Source organism: Scylla paramamosain, chromosome 24, assembly GCF_035594125.1.
Source record: "Scylla paramamosain isolate STU-SP2022 chromosome 24, ASM3559412v1, whole genome shotgun sequence".
NCBI classification, from domain to species: Eukaryota; Metazoa; Arthropoda; class Malacostraca; order Decapoda; family Portunidae; genus Scylla; species Scylla paramamosain.
Genome location: NC_087174.1, coordinates 16,474,091 through 16,490,905, shown reverse-complemented (window position 1 = coordinate 16,490,905; position 16,815 = coordinate 16,474,091). Strand labels below are relative to the sequence as shown.

The 16,815-nt window shown below is 38.4% G+C and overlaps 1 protein-coding gene across 5 annotated transcripts in view; it reads right to left on the bottom strand.

The window, feature by feature from the left end:
• LOC135112817 (monomeric sarcosine oxidase-like) overlaps positions 1–16,815 on the bottom strand; it is a 261,886-nt gene that overhangs the window by 61,051 nt on the left and 184,020 nt on the right. For all 5 annotated transcript variants that reach the window (XR_010274565.1, XM_064027651.1, XM_064027650.1 and 2 more), the window contains one exon: positions 3,295–3,377. Coding sequence is in view for 4 of the 5 variants with exons in the window: in XM_064027651.1 (XP_063883721.1) it covers positions 3,295–3,377 (83 nt within the window). In the remaining variant the exon portion in view is untranslated. The remainder of the gene's footprint in view (positions 1–3,294; positions 3,378–16,815) is intronic.

The following is a 16,815-nucleotide window of genomic DNA, read 5'->3' as shown; positions in this document are numbered from 1 at the left end:
GTTCCTTTGTGTGTCCTTCAGTAAGGCTTCCCTCACTAGATCGGTGACAAAGACAATACCTGCATGGTCTATACAGTATCTTCTGATGAGTTCTGTGTCAATAAGTTCATTCAGTACATCCTTTCTGGATAAATGAATTGTGTGGTGATGTTGTGAAGCAGCCATCTTTACTGTGGGAGCATCTGTTATAAGCCACTATGACAGGGTAGACTGGTGTCTGGGAATGGATTCCTATGGGGAAAATAGTTTTGGTTTTCGAACAGCATTCAGAAACAAATTAAGTTCTAGAACTGGGATTCCACTGTGTGTGTATTTACCTAGTTGTATTTACCTAGTTGTATAGTACAGGGTCCGAGCCAAAGCTCAACTAGTCCTGTCTCCATACCCGAATTTGTCCAATTTCTCTTTAAACATGTGCACACTCTTTGCCGCAACTACCTCTTCTTTTAAGTTATTCCATATTTCAACCGTTCGATGCGGAAAGCTGTATTTCTTAATATCTCCCAAACAATGATTCTTCTTTAATTTCTTCATATGTCCCCTTGTACGTCTATCTCCTTCCTCCACTTTTACAACTAGGTCATCTCTGTCTATCTTCTCCATGCCATTTACTAATTTGAACATTGTTATCAGGTCTCCTCTTTCCTTTCTTTCTTGCAGTGTTGGTAATCCAATTTCTTCCAGTCTTTCCTCATAACTTAGGTCTTCCAATTCAGGTATCATTTTCGTAGCTGTTCTTTGTATTCTTTCCAATTTCCTTATATCTTTCTTCTTGTGTGGAGACCATACCACTGCTGCGTATTCCAGTTTGGGGCGTATCATGTGTGTTATGATTTTCTTCATCATTTCTTTGTCTAGGTAATTAAATGCCACCCTGATATTTGCTAGCAAATTATATGTAGAGCCAAATATTCCATTGATGTGTTTTTCTGGTGATAGCGTGTCTTGAATTATTACTCCCAAGTCTTTTTCTTCTTTGCTCTTTGGTATTGTGATTCCTCCCATCTTATACTCCCATGAAGGTCTCCTTTTACTTCTTCCCATCTCCATTACATGGCACTTTTTTTATATTGAATTCTAATTTCCATCATTTACTCCATTCATAAATTCTATCAATATCCCTCTGTAGTTCCTCACAATCCTCTTGGTTCTTTATTACTTTCATCAATTTTGGATCATCTGCAAACATGTTAATGTAGCTATTTAAACCCACAGTCATATCATTTATATAGACCTGAAACATTACAGGTGCCAACACAGACCCTTGTGGTACTCCGCTTGTTACTTCGCACCAACTTGATTTATTATCTCTGATTACTGTGCTCATTTCCCTACCTTGGATAATCCTTCATCCACTTAAATATTTTTTCCTTTTAGCCCTCCTCGATGTTCCAGTTTCCATACGAGACTTTTATGTGGAACTGTATCAAAAGCTTTTTTCAGATCTAAATAGACTGCATCAACCCAACCATCTCTCTCTTGTAGTTTATCTATTACTCTTGTATAAAAGCTCAGTAAGTTTGTTAAGCAAGATCTCTCTTTCCTGAAACCGAATTGTCTTTCTGTTATTATATTTTCTTGTTCAAGATATTGCACCCATCTGTTTTTAATGACTATTTCACAGAGTTTACTTACAATACTCGTGAGTGAGACTGGTCTGTAATTCAGTGGTTCCATTTTATTACCTCCTTTGTATAACGGTACTATATTTGCTCTCTTCCATTCCTTTGGTACTTTTCCCTCCTTCAAAGAACTGTTAATTATCTCCCATGTTGGTTCTTCCAATTCCTCTCTACATTACGGTGTGTGTGTGTGTGTGTGTGTCTATATATATATATATATATATATATATATATATATATATATATATATATATATATATATATATATATATATATATATATATATATATATATATATATATTGTAATGACCAAATCCAGCCCCTCTCACAGCTGCCACTATCTTGAGTCAGCTTCTCCCTAAACTACCTTCCTCAAAGTCTAGAGTGAGGCAGAAACAAAATGAATCCAGACACCTGCTGGTTTTATACAGTCATTAAGCCTTAAAAGATCACCATCCTGCTTCGCCCAACTGGGAAGAAACTATACACACCACCAACTTAGCCCAAAAGCTGAGAAAGAACTTGCCAAGTCATGTTCTTGGGAGCTCAGACAGTATAGACACACATATGAGGGTATAATACACTGAGGGCCACCTTCTCCTTACAGCACAAATAGAAGAGTCACCAAGAAACAACAATCCTGTATCCTCAGTACACTCAACATGCCCACCAGATGCTGTAGCATCATGGTTATTATACATGGCACTGCCAGACAAGTCCTTTTCTGGCTGAACACAACCCACTTCTGGGCTGCAAAGGAAGACCACGTCACTTGCCCCTCTACTACTTATCACAGGACACACTACTTCTTTCATGAGGATGACACTGCCCACACCTTTAACCTGCCTTGTCCACTCCCGGCTCCTCAGAGTCTCCATGTTACACCCCAAAAAATTAATAAACTAATAAATAAATAAACTACCAAAATTTGGCAAACAGAAGTTTGGTATACTGACAGTTTACTGTATTAAAAAACATGTAACAAGAAATTGGTGTTTTTAGGGGGGCTGAAGTGGCAGTGTGGTCCTGCTCCTTCCTTTGAAGAAGGCATGTCTTCAGCAGCCAATCAGAGGCAAGTAAGAATATAAAATGTTTGATTGGCTACTGGTAAGGCTCCACCCAATTGTGTGCCACCTACCAATACAGGTATTTCCTCAACCCATGTGCCACCTACGTCTGGGTATTTCCTCAATCTGTGTGCCACCTACCAATATATCTGGATATTTCCTCAGCCCATGCCACTATTTACCTTGTATTTTATCAAATATAAAAGCCACTTTTTTCATGATAAAATGAGATTTCCTACATTGTAAAAATATTTAGGTTCCAATGAAAAAAACTTGTAAAAGTGAACTGGTGATAACTGAACAGTGAAAAACTGGGGGTTCAGTGTAAATAAATAAATAATATATATATATATATATATATATATATATATATATATATATATATATATATATATATATATATATATATATATATATATATATATATATATATATATATATATATATATATATATAACAAAGTTCATTCTATACTCCACCCAAAGCTACATGAATACACTAAATGCAACTCAGTCCCAAATCAAGAATTATCTTGACCATGGAATCTGCAAAGAATTTTGGTCTGATTTAATTTAAATATTCTCAAAGGTATATACTACCTTACCGTCTGGATATTTGATAGGAGGAACAACATAACCTCCATCAAGATTCTTGAAGGGATGGCGGATTACCATGCATGGCATTCTCCTGAAATAATATATTTCTTTTATATAATCTATGAATAGAACAGTCACATACAATAAAAAGTAACATAAATTGTAAGAGACAAGCATTGGTTTACAGTACTGGTATTCATCCATGTCACGAAGTACAGGAAAAAAAATGTTGGTTTTGAATAACCCAGTGTACCCTCTCAAATCAGGGCCTTCCCACTTGTACTGCCTCAAACAAAGACACAGCCACAATACATTCAGTTCATTGAAATACTGATCTAGTCTGGAAGGTCAAATATATCTGAATTTCAGGAGAATGTCACCATGTCACAGGTCAAACCTGGGACTCCAAGCATGAAAGCCCAATACTTTAACAATTGAATAATAAGTGCAACCTGTGCTCAAGCAGGGCTGTTGGGCTTTTGTTACATGTTTGAGCCATTACATAACTTTCCTCCTTCTTTTTAATCAATTTCTTGGGATTTCATAAGTCTCCTTTTCTTACAGGATGAGACCCTAGTATCATAACTGTTTCAAGTGGGTTAGTGATGTTTCCATCTTGGAGAACACCATATTGCTGCAAACCACATTGTATTAACCCAAAAAACATGGCATTCCTCAAATGAAGACATAACCACAACACATTAAGTACACTGAAATGCTAAGCAATTGACCTGGAAGCTAAAATATATTCAAACTTCAGATGAAAAATGGTATGTTACCAGTCAAACCTGGAACTATGAGCATGAAAGTACATTACTGAGCAATAGGTTCACTCATGCTCAAACAGAATTTTGATGCTTCTGTCTTTGGGTCATTACAAAAATGATATTAGAAAGAATGTTAAAGTTCTAACTCACCATTTCCAAAGATCATGCCTAGGCTTAAAGTTCTCCCTCCACTCAATGGTATTGCCAGATATATGATGCTGAATCCATTCTATATTGTGTATTATTTACCACTAATTTTAGAGCCCTAGTCACTTAATTATAATATTTATTTGTATGATGGGTACTTATTGATGTAGAAAGACACTTGTTTTCCTGCATAAAGAATTTAGCTCATAAAATAAAACATGAATATTATACATATAATGGTTATTATATGAATGTTTACTATTTTTTTTCACACTACATAAACATCACCTTGTGATACTCTACTCCACTTCACACAATCTTCACACCAACCTGGAAGCCACATCACAGCTTCCACAAAAGTGTCTCCTGGATAGCTGGCCAGAGAGGCATTGCACCTCTCCCTAGTACAAGGGAAAGGTGGAACCAAACCCAACATGGAGGTAACATACAAATTTTACCATAAAAAATGGTCTTGGTGTTACAGACAGCCAGAACACCATAGGACCATAAGTCCAGTTCAATGGTCACTCTTCTTACATTTGGAGTCTGTAAGAAGAGTGACCAATGACCAGGACTTATGGTTTATTGTGTTCTGGCTGTCTGTAACACCAAGACCATTTTGTTATGGTATATTTTATATGTTACCTCCATGTTGGGTTTGGTTCTACCTTTGTAAGTGCAGCACCTGCACTTACAAAAAACACTCTCACTCCCTATACACTACCCTATCTAATCCTCTCAGTCAATAAGCAGCTCTTCAACAAAAGAAAAGCTAATCCTGAGATCTCATTAGGTTCATCATGTGGCTATAAATCCAAACATGAACCCTCAAAGAGGGCTGCAGATGTACATCAGTAAAGTATGGCTAGACTAGGAAACTTTTACAATGATGGACACAAGCAGAAAGGGATACTGCTATGGATTCTGTCAATGATGTAGATTTCTACCACCACCATGCCCTCTATCCCTTTGTTCTAAGCCATATGTGATTCAAATAATTTTAAAAGGAAATATGTTTCTAGGAGCTTTTTCTATCCCTGCACTCATTATAACCTTCTCAGATCTGTAGCATTGTGTGGTATATCTCTTTAATATCTGTGAGAATATAAGAATGATCATATATACAATAGTCACAATATACAGGTAGTCTCTTCACCCCTTAGCTCTGCCATCACCATTAGTTGTTCGAGTCACAATAATGACAATTGTGACTCTCACAATTAATGAGGATGACAGAGCTAAGGGGTGGTGAGACTACCTATATATTCTAGAGGCAGAAAATTCTGTAAATGATACATTGCCAGAAACTTCCAGAAGCATAAGTATTTTTAGTGAATCTGTAAGAACCAGTAAAATGATAAACATACTTATATGTGATTGACCATGAATGGTAACTTCTAACTTCATGAATAGTTACAGTAAGTGAACACCGATCTTGCATTACAGTGCCACACACTGCTTGGGGAGCGTGTTTTACTAAAGGTTTCCCAGCAAGCATAAAAATTTGGCAGGGACAAATTGATTTATTGGCATCTCAAATGCATCTTTCCTCCTCACTCATGCCCATAATTATAATGACTAATATTAAACAGGTCACCAGTATCAGTGTTCATTGTGTCTTTGGTGATGTGTGACTTGCTCTGTTCTTGTGGTGAAATGCATTATGTTCTGTTCATGCTGTGGTGTTTGTAGTGATAAGTGAGAAGTAGACCATTTATGATGATATCATTCCATCATGCCGGGCTTGAATGGTGTCAATATAGCAAAACTTGTGAATTTTAAAACACAAAATTCCAGAACGTCATTTGAGTAATTGTCTTTTCACAACCACTGTGGTGGCATCCCTTTATCTTTACCCCATGGCTTCTAGCTCCTCTACAAAGGCAGCTGGACTCTAATCTGACTATTACAGCAGCTGAAGGGAAGCAGTGCAGATGCCACCTCTGTGGTTGTGAAAAGATAATTCCTTACTATCTTCCTTGACAAATTTCCATATGAGGTTCTGGAAGTTTTGCATTTTGTAATACACATATTTTGCTGCATCGACAACATTCAAGCCCAACATGTGAAGATCTATGATTCAGTGATGGCTTGTGACTTGCATGTCTACCTCACACTCATCCTTACAAACACCATAAAATGAATAAAGCAAAATGCAATTCAGCCTGAGAAAAAGAATTATGTGTCACTAAAGATGCAATGAATACTAACTAGAAATTAATGCTAGACATTGTTGTTATGAGTATGAATGAGGAAGATACACCTGAGATGCCGATAAGTCAATTTGTTCTGTTTTTTATGCTTGCTGGAAGGCCTAAGTAAAATGCACTCCCTGAGCAGTGAATAGTGAATTTACAGTACTTCACTTTAAGATTAATGTAATTACACATACATATATGTAGGAGATATAAGAATATCTTAAGGGACTTTTTAAACTTTATCATATATTACAATAATCACCACAGAAAAGTTGATCAACTGTAAAAACAACAGGACAATTGATGAATGGTAGACTTATAATGTTCTTGTTATTTCCCTTAATTTTTTTATATTCAAGAAAGTTTCATTTACCACATCACTTAGTCATGCCCTTAAACTGATTTTCAAAAATATCAGTAGGAAAGTGATAAATACTAAAATATTACATCTAAAAGTTATGGAAAGAAATAAATATAGTACTAAAATATATTAATACATACTGCTGCCTACATTTAATTCTGGTGCACTTATGTATCCTATTCTTCTTCATTAGCTTTATTACTGTGTCTTTAAGTGGGGCTGCACTCACAGAGTATGTTGACTGAATGTATAAGAATGCTGATGGTTTAGTGTTGTAACCTTCAGTGAAACTAGCAACATGTGGATGACCATATGTAGGTATGTAGAGACAATAACAACCCAACTCCATGAAAACTACAATGCAAGGAAAAGCAGATAACCCCAATGTAGAAAAAAAAATATGCTACAAACCTAAACCTGAATAACTATATATTCAGGAGCTAAGACAACACCTTATAGAGTTATGTGAACTTCCCAGGTGAACAGTAGGTAAGTGATAAACCTCTCATCTTCCTTGACCCATGTTCTCCCTGACTATGAAAAACTGACTGAGGTAGATTGTCCAGATGTAACCGTGTGAACAGGGCAACCACTAGTAATGAATTTATTACACAGATAAACAAAGTAATCCACATGGCTGTTGACGAAAGCCACTGAAGATGTGGTGGATGTCAACAGTTGTGTGCATTGGTTTATGTAAATAATATATGTATTTCTACACTTTTCTGAAGTGTTATTGATTTCATATTATAATTTCCTTATTAATATTCTTAAAAAATGAGATTAAACCTAAAAAGGTGATTGAAAATATCTAGATATACAGGTCTGGGAGAAAATGATGAAGCATATTCACCTGTGTCCATATTATTCTGTTTCAGTGGGCATGCTACATTGTTTTTTTTCAGGAATAACTATAATGAATTGGGAAAATAATAAGGTAAAGTATGTTTTAGACAATGGTAATTTTTGTCACTATGGTCATGTGACAAAGGTGGACAATAAAGCCACTTTTTCTTGTAAATTAACACCTGTAAGGACCAGCCAGCTGCTGGATGTATGGCATCAAAACACTGTAGTGATGTCACTCCCTCAACTCTACCCACACAGAAGAGGATGTTTCTTAATAGTGACAAGGAATATATATATTTTTTTTTTTATGCAACAGGTCAAGGGCAACAAAAATCCAATAAAAAAGCCCACTGAGATGCCAGTCCCAGAAAAGGGTCCAAAGCAATAGCAAAAAACTGAAGGACAACTGTCTTGAAACCTCCCTTTTGAAGGAATTCAAGTCATAGAAAGGTGGAAATACAGAAGTAGGCAGGGAGTTCCAGAGCTTACCAGAGAAAAGGATGAATGATTGAGAATACTGGTTAACTCTTGCATTAGAGAGGTGGACAGAATAGGGGCGAGAGAAGGAAGAAAGTCTCATGGAGGAAGGCCGTGGGAGGAGGGGAGGCATGCAGTTAGCAGGATCAGAAGAGGAGTTAGCATGAAAATAGCGGCAGGAGACAGCTAGAGATGCAACATTGCGACGGTGAGAGAGAGGCTGAAGACAGTCAGTTAGAGGAGAGGAGTTAATGAGATGAAAAGCTTTTGATTCCATCCTGTCTACAAGAGCGGTATGAGTGGAACCTCCCCAGACATGTGAAATATACAACATACATGGATAGATAAGCAGCTGGGGGGATGAGAAAAACTGATGGAGACATCTTAGAATGCCTAACTTCACAGAAGCTGTTTTAGCTAGAGATGAGATGTGAAGTTTCCAGTTCAGTTTATAAGTAAAGGACAGACCAAGGATGTTCAGTGTAGAAGAGCAGAACAGTTGAGTGTCATTGAAGAAGAGGGGATAGTTGTCTGGAAAGTTGTGTCGAGTTGATAGATGGAGGAATTGAGTTTTTGAGGCATTGAACAATACCAAGTTTGCTCTGCCCCAATCAGAAATTTTAGAAAGATCAGAAGTCAGGCATTCTGTGGCTTCCCTGTGTGAAACGTTTATTTCCTGAAGGGTTGGACATCTATGAAAAGACGTGGAAAAGTACAGGGTGGTATCATTAGCATAAGAGTGGATAGGACAGGAAGTTTGGTTTAGGAGGTCATTGATGAATAATAATAAGAGAGTGGGTTACAGGACAGAACCCTGAGGAACACCACTGTTAATAGATTTTAGAAGAACAGTGACTGTCTACCACAGCAGGAATAGAATGGTCAGAAAGGAAACTTCAGATGAAGGTACAAAGAGAAGGATAGAAGCCGTAGGAGGATAGTTTGGAAATTAAAACTTTGTGCCAGATTCTATCAAAAGCTTTTGATATGTCCAAGGCAACAGCAAAAGTTCCACCAAAATCTCTAAAAGAGGGTGACCAAGACTCGGTAAGGAAAGCCAGAAGATCACCAGTAGAGCGGCAGTGACGGAACCCATACTGGCGATCAGATAGAAGATTGTGAAGTGATAGATGTTTAAGAATCTTCCTGTTCAGGATAGATTCAAAAACTTTAGATAGACAGGAAATTAAAGCAATAGGATGGTAGTTTGAGGGATTATAATGGTCACCCATTTTAGGAACAGGCTGAATGTAGGCAAACTTCCAGCAAGAAGAAAAGGTAGATGTTGACAGACAGAGCTGAAAGAGTTTGACTAGGCAAGGTGCAAGCACGGATACATAGTTTTGGAGAATAATAGGAGGGATCCCATCAGGTCCATAAGCCTTCCGAGGGTTTAGGCCAGCAAGGGCATGGAAAACATCATTGCGAAGAATTTTAATAGGTAGCATGAAGTAGTCAGAGGGTGGAGAAGAGCGAGGAACAAGCCCAGAATTGTCCAAGGTAGAGTTTTTAGTAAAGGTTTGAGCAAAGAGTTCAGCTTTACAAATAGATGTGATGGCAGTGGTGCCATCTAGTTGAAATAAAGGAGGGAAAGAAGAAGAAGCAAAGTTACTGGAGATATTTTTGGCTAGATGCCAGAAGTCACAAGGGCAGTCAGATCTTGAAAGATTTTGACAGTTTCTGTTAATGAAGGAGTTTTTGGCTAGTTGGAGAACAGACTTGGCATGGTTGCAGGCAGAAATAAAAAATGCACGAGATTCTGGTGATGGAAAGCCTTTTGTGGGCCAAGCACCAACTGCCTCAGGTCGTGGAGGATAGCAAAGTTGAAGGCTAGTTCACCAGGATGATCAGTGAATGGAGAGGAAAGCCAAAGCTGGTGGTGAACATTGAAGTTTCCAAGAATGGAGATCTCTGCAAAAGGGAAGAGAGTCAGAGTGTGCTCCACTTTGGAATTTAAGTAGTCAAAGAATTTCTTATAGTCACAGGAGTTAGGCGAGAGATATACAGCACAGATAAATTTAGTTTAGTATAGCATGCTAAGTATTTTACTTCGGCAAATCACTTGTCTGCTAGATGGTGCCGTTCACATGAGATACACTACACTACGCCACACAGTCAGTTACTACGCAGACACCACACAAGTCGGACGTCGGTCCCGCCTCCTGTTCTGTTGTTACGACTTCTGTTATCGAGGAGTGATAGGAATATTACAGTTTTCTTGTTTGGATTGTGTATTATGATTTCCATTACCTGTTATAAGGGTGGAATATTGTCTTTAGTTATCCGTTACCTGATTATAGGGCGGAGTATTGCCTATGGATATCCGTTACCTGATAAGGGCGGAGTGTTGCCTACTTGAATCCGTTACCTGATTTAAGGGCGGATTATGGACTATAAATATCCGTTACCTTGTATAAGGGCGGATTATTGGTTATATGATATCCGTTACTTGGTATAAGGCGGATTATTGGCAAATATTTTATGCTATATATATATAACAATATTTGGGCACTCTCGTGAGCCGACATAGGTGCGAGATGGTTCCATCTTGTTACCCATTATTGGGGCAAGAGGAATATTGCTTTATTTACAAGCCTGGGGTATTTGACTTCCCAGATTATTATAAGGAAGGAGTTTTTGATTTAAAGCTACCCTGTGTGTGAGGTTAAGGCACCTGTGGGGTTATAAAAGGAACTGCTGTTAAAAGGGGTGGCATCTTGTTAACATTAGCTGCCATGTCTAGGATGCCTTCTGATGCTTGCCCCAGTCCTGAGAGATTCACAACTACCAGCATGCCACGCACCTCAGCTAAGGTAAAGGGACTACACAAGGGGAGTAAACATGAAGAAAGATCCAGATCTAAGAGCCGTTCTACTCGTCATGAGAGGTTAAGTTACTCTCGGTCACCTTCCCCTTCTCCAAAATACGCTGGTGAAGACAGCAATGCGCCTTCTTTGGACATGATTATGGATGCTTTGACTGAGTTGAGGAAAGACATGGACAAGCTTAAGAAGAAAAATGGGGCTGTGAAGTCAAAAGCAGTTCATAACAATGCTCCCCTGTAGGTGTCAAATAATACTTTGATGCCTGATTCTCAGGAATCACAGGCAGGATTTTCTGGATTTAGAACTCCACTGAGGGAGAACAGTGATGAGGAAGAGGAAATCCAGAGGGATGTTCCTCATGATAGTATATTGTTATAAGGTGCTAAGAATTATGGACCCATGGAAACTGTCTCAAAAGAACTTGACAAGGAAATTGCTGCAATGGTGAACCACCTGTTTATTAATGGCATGAGGCAGGAAGATTACAAAGCCATTGTAGAGGATGAGGTGACATTTAGACCAAATAACTGCCATGCATTAACTCAAATGGATTGCAACCCACAGGTCCTGGACGCACTGCCTGCAGAGGCAAAGAAGGCAGACTTCCACTTAAGGGAAGTGGGAAAAAAGATATTACCAAGGCAGCTACTATTGTTGTAAAATCGCTTACTGTGCTAGACAAGGTGGCACGTGATGAAGAGCACCAAATTATTGCAAATGAGGTGGCCATGCTCAATGGTGCATTAGCATTATTGGGTAATGCCCACTACAGAAATAACTTGAACAGGCGACATATCATAAAGAGGGACATTAATCCCAAATATTCTCATTTGTGTGCTGACAAGGCTCCCATGATGGGTCTATTGTTTGGGGATGACCTGTCACAAGCCAACAGAAATATTGAGGAGGCAGAAAGGCTGAAAACCAAGCTCACTTTTAAGAAGCCTACATCTTGGACTGCAAGCAGTGGCAGATTTGGTGGAGGTAAACAATGTAACTTTTTTGCCAAGGCCTCCTCCTGTGGATTCCCATCCAGATATCAGCCGTATGGTTTTCGCAGGATGCCCTCCAGTGGTGAACACAGGCGCTCCTACCCAGCTCAAGCTTGGACAACAAAAAACGTGAGAGGCCGGGGTCAACATATCCCGCGGCATTAACCCAGGTGAAAGAACAATTTGAGGCTGGGCAACTTCACAAGTTTATCAATAAATGGCGTGTGATTACAAGTGACCTGTTCATTTTGGATATGGTGGAACATTGTCATCTGAATATAGATGAAGCTAATATCGGATATTTATTTAGAGAGGATATACAGTATGTCTTTAGTGAGGAAGATAAACTGATTATGCATTAGGAGGTTAAAAAATTGTTAGAGATAAAGGCCATCATAGAGACACATGGACAGGATCAACAAATACTTTCACCAGTTTTTCTGAGGAAGAATAAGACTGGGGATTATAGGATGGTGTTAAATCTTGAAAACTGAACAGGCATGTAGAATATACTCATTTTAAAATGGAAAATTTTGAACAAGTATTACAGTTGCTTAGTCAAGGAGATTATATGGCTTCTATAGACCTTAAGAAAGCCTATTATTCAGTAAAAATTGCAGAGGAACAACAAAAATATCTGTGTTTTAGATGGTTGGATAAGATTTACCAGTTCACATGTCTACCTAACGGGTTTTCAGATGGTCCTCGTCTATTTACAAAACTTCTGAAGCCAGTTTTCTCTACACTTAGGCATAAAAGCCACAACATCACTAGTTATATTGATGATACGCTTCTGTATGGTAGCTCTTTGCCGAGATGTTTTGATTGCATGAATGACAACATTCAGTTGTTGCAGAGTGTAGGTTTCTGCATAAATGTGGAGAAATCTGTTTTGAGTCCCACTACGCGTATTGAGTATTTAGGTAACGTGATAGATTTGGTGGCCATGACAGTTACCTTGCCGGCGCGTAGGAGGGATGAGATTATACAGCATTGCTCTCTTTTAGTCAATAGACAAAGAAAAAATTAGAATTGTGGCAAGAGTGATTGGCCTGCTGGTGGCAGCAATCCCAGCTGTAGAGATGGGGAAGATGCACTATAGGAGGATGGAAAGAGCAAAGATCAAGGCTTTGGAAGAGGCATGTGGAGACTTTAATAGATGGATGAACATTACAGAGGAGATTAGAACAGATTTAAACTGGTGGATTAAGGAATTGGAGAATCAAAACAGGAAAATATTCAGAAATGCACCAGATACTGAGTTGTTCACAGATGCTTAAAATCTAGGATGGGCAGGTTGCCAAAATAGCATCACTACCAATGGCAGATGGTCCCCTGAAGAGGTGAGTTCGCACATTAATGTGTGAATTATTGGCTATGTTATTCTCATTGAGATCTTTTACACATCTCCTTAGAGGTTTACAGGGTGTTATGTGATAACACCACAGCGATTAATTACGTGAATGAGATGGGAGGTGTTAAGTCAATAGTTTGTGATGACATTAGTAGGAACATCTGGGAACAGTGTCTTAGTAATGGGGTATGGCTGACAGCTTCCCACATACCAGGCAAATGTAACGTCATGGCCGACGAGGCATCACATTACTTTAATGACGGACATGAGTGGCAGCTGAATGAGATGATATTTAAGGAATTGTGTTCTATATTTGGGAATCCTTGTATAGACCTATTCGCTTCACGTTTGAACAAACAAATGACTCCATTTTGTGCATGGACACCAGATCCAGAGGCTGCATATACTGATGCAGTTACAATTCCGTGGGCTAAATTTAAATTGGTTTACCTCTTTCCTCCCTTCTCTCTGATCCCTAGATGTCTGCTGAAGTTAAGGGAGGAAAGGACCAGAGGATGGATCATAGTGCCACTTTGGCCATCACAACCGTGGATGGGAGTGCTCCTTCGGATGCTAGTAGACGACCCTCGGGTCATACAGAGAAGGAAAAATGTGCTAATGCATCCGTCAACTGCTGAGGAACACCCAATAATGAAACACACAAATTTGATGGCTTGTCAGTTGTCCGGAAACAACTTGGAGAACATGGCATATCTAAAGAAGGTACGGAAATCATTATGGCCTCTTGGAAACCAGCAACAGGTAGACAATACAACACTCACATCAAGAGGTGGACACTCTTTTGTAGTAGAGGGAACATTAATCCCATTGCACCATCTATAGCAGATATATTAAACTTTCTGTCTTGTAACTTTCAAAGGAATGTGGGTTATGAAAGCATTAACACGGCGAGAGGGACTCTATCTGCAATAGGAATTATGGTGGAAGACTGCAGAGCGGGAAATCACCCACTTGTCAACAGATTTCTGCGGGGAGTCTTCAACTTACGTCCTTCTACACCCAGGTACGCAACGACCTGGGATGTGAAACTTGTATTACAAAAGATAAGACTCATGGAACCACTACACAGCCTAACACTGAAAGACTTATTGCTAAAAATGGTGATGCTGATGGCAATGACACAAGCAGCCAGGATCCAAACTTTGCACTTATTGTTGGTGAATATGGCATTTGGAGAAGAATCTGTTTCAGTTTTGTTAGGAGGTAACATCAAACAATGCAGGGCAAAATTTAATGTTCGTACTATTGTATTTAAAGCTTATCCTCAGGATTACAGATTGTGTGTAGTTAAGGCTATGAAAGAATATATAGAAAGAACTGAGAAGCTAAGGACAGAATCTGGAAATGCAGATGGGAGACTACTCATAAGTTATATAAAACCCCATAGGGGTGTTTCTAAGGACATGGTGGCAAGGTGGCTTAAGACCATGTTATGTAAGTGTGGGATTTATACCAAGAGGTACACAGCAGGTAGTATTAGACCTGTGTCAGTGTCTAAGGCCAAGGCACTGGATGTGCCTATTGCCACCATCATGGCAAAAGCTGGTTGGACGCAGGAAGCCACATTTGCTAAATATTATAATAAGGATATACAAAGGGAAATAGACCCTTTTTCAAGAAGCAGTGCCAGGCTCAGTATAATGTAAGGTTTGAAATGTTATCAGCAGTAAAAATCATGTTCTATTTTCATAAATGACAATGGGGTTTTTGTAATAGGAACTTTTATTTACACCTATTTACAAAATGTGAAATTTGCCAGAACCCTTTACATACAACACCCACATGACTTTAAAATCTCATGTGAACAGCACCATCTAGCAGACAAGTGATTTGCCGAAGTAAAATTACAGAAGTACGTGAGACTTACCGTAGGTTAGTTGAAATGTGCTTCGGATTTTGCGAAGCACATCACGTCTGCTAGATGGTAGAGTTCACATGCCCTCCACTCCCTCCCTTTGTTAATTGATGATTCTTGGTTTACACAACAAAATTTGAAGGACTGGAAGGGTTGGGAGATAATATTTCATGTGGGTAGTTGTATCTTTAAAGACTGACTGTGTGGCATAGTGTAGTGTATCTCATGTGAACTCTACCATCTATCAGACGTGATGTGCCTCGCAAAATCCGAAGCACATTTCAACTAACCTACGGTAAGTCTCATGTACTTCTGTAATTATGCTTGCATAATTTGCACATTTATCATGTCTCCTTTCCCTTCATTTATGATACATGCCTGGAGATGACACACTGCTTTGCTAATTTTGAGAATGAAAGTATTAGGTATAGTAAACTATACCCACAATAAGATAAGAACAAAACAAAAGTGCATAATACTGCCAAGTAATTACATAATATATAGGAAAAGATGGAAATTTTAATTAAAGCAAAGGAAAATAAGGTAATTAAACTTAATATAAATGTCATATGTAAACTCATGATGTGCTATAATGTCATGAACATAAAGGGAAATGACAGGCTCTGTTCACAAAATATCATGATAGTAGCATGCTATTACTGGATAAAACTAACCAGATAGATTCACTGTGGAGTATGACATCACAATGACCTTCATGCATCAGCCAGCTGGTTAGGTCTAACATGTGTAAATTTATTAAGGCAAATGCCTTTATTTTTCACTTTTGTTACTCGACCACAGTCACAAAATTAAGTGGAGTGTCTGAAACATACTGTCAAAGTATGGTCCTGATTCATCTTTTTGTTAGTGTTATTAAAATAAATAGATAAATATAAAAAAAATATTTAACAAACCATCTGAAAGCCATAGTAGGTGCATTCCATTCATATATTTCCACACCACTGTCATGACTTTCATCTGACATAGAAGAGCCAATTTACAATAAATATCTTAAACAAATTAACTTGGGATATAATTAAGATTGTCTTGCTGAATGACTATAAAATAATACCATGCTAACATAATGGATGTAAATAGGGGTGCACTGGCCCACCATACTCAATATTCCATCCCACTACATGACCAATAACAAAACAGCTCTTTTGAGCACACAGTAACAACACTGCTGCCAAGTCAACCACTCCACTAAACATGAGTCACCTGGAGGTATGACACCTAATTCCCACTTAATAAGTTCTTCCATAATTTTGTAGGGTTATCTATTTTATGATAGACAATTCAGTGTTTGTGTGTTGCCTATATCTTATGTGGTAAGCCATATCTCATAAATACTGACATACATGGTATAACATAAGTTTCTGCAGATAAATAAGTTATTCCAAGTAGAAAATGTTCTATGCACATTCAAATTTTGAGGCCTTGTTAAGATGTGTTATGAAATTGAAGTGTGGGCAAGTAACAGATTCCTAACTACCAGGTAACATCCACTGCAGAGAAACTGCATACTCTACATTACTGTTAGTGTATGGCATTGTTGGCTGTTTTTTTCCCTCTCATACTTGTGCAATACAATCTAAACATATTCACTGTCACTGCCTTGGTGGGAAACTTCAAGTGCTTGGCTTTACTGACAATCAGCTGATTTGCTCTTTGCCTTGCTTG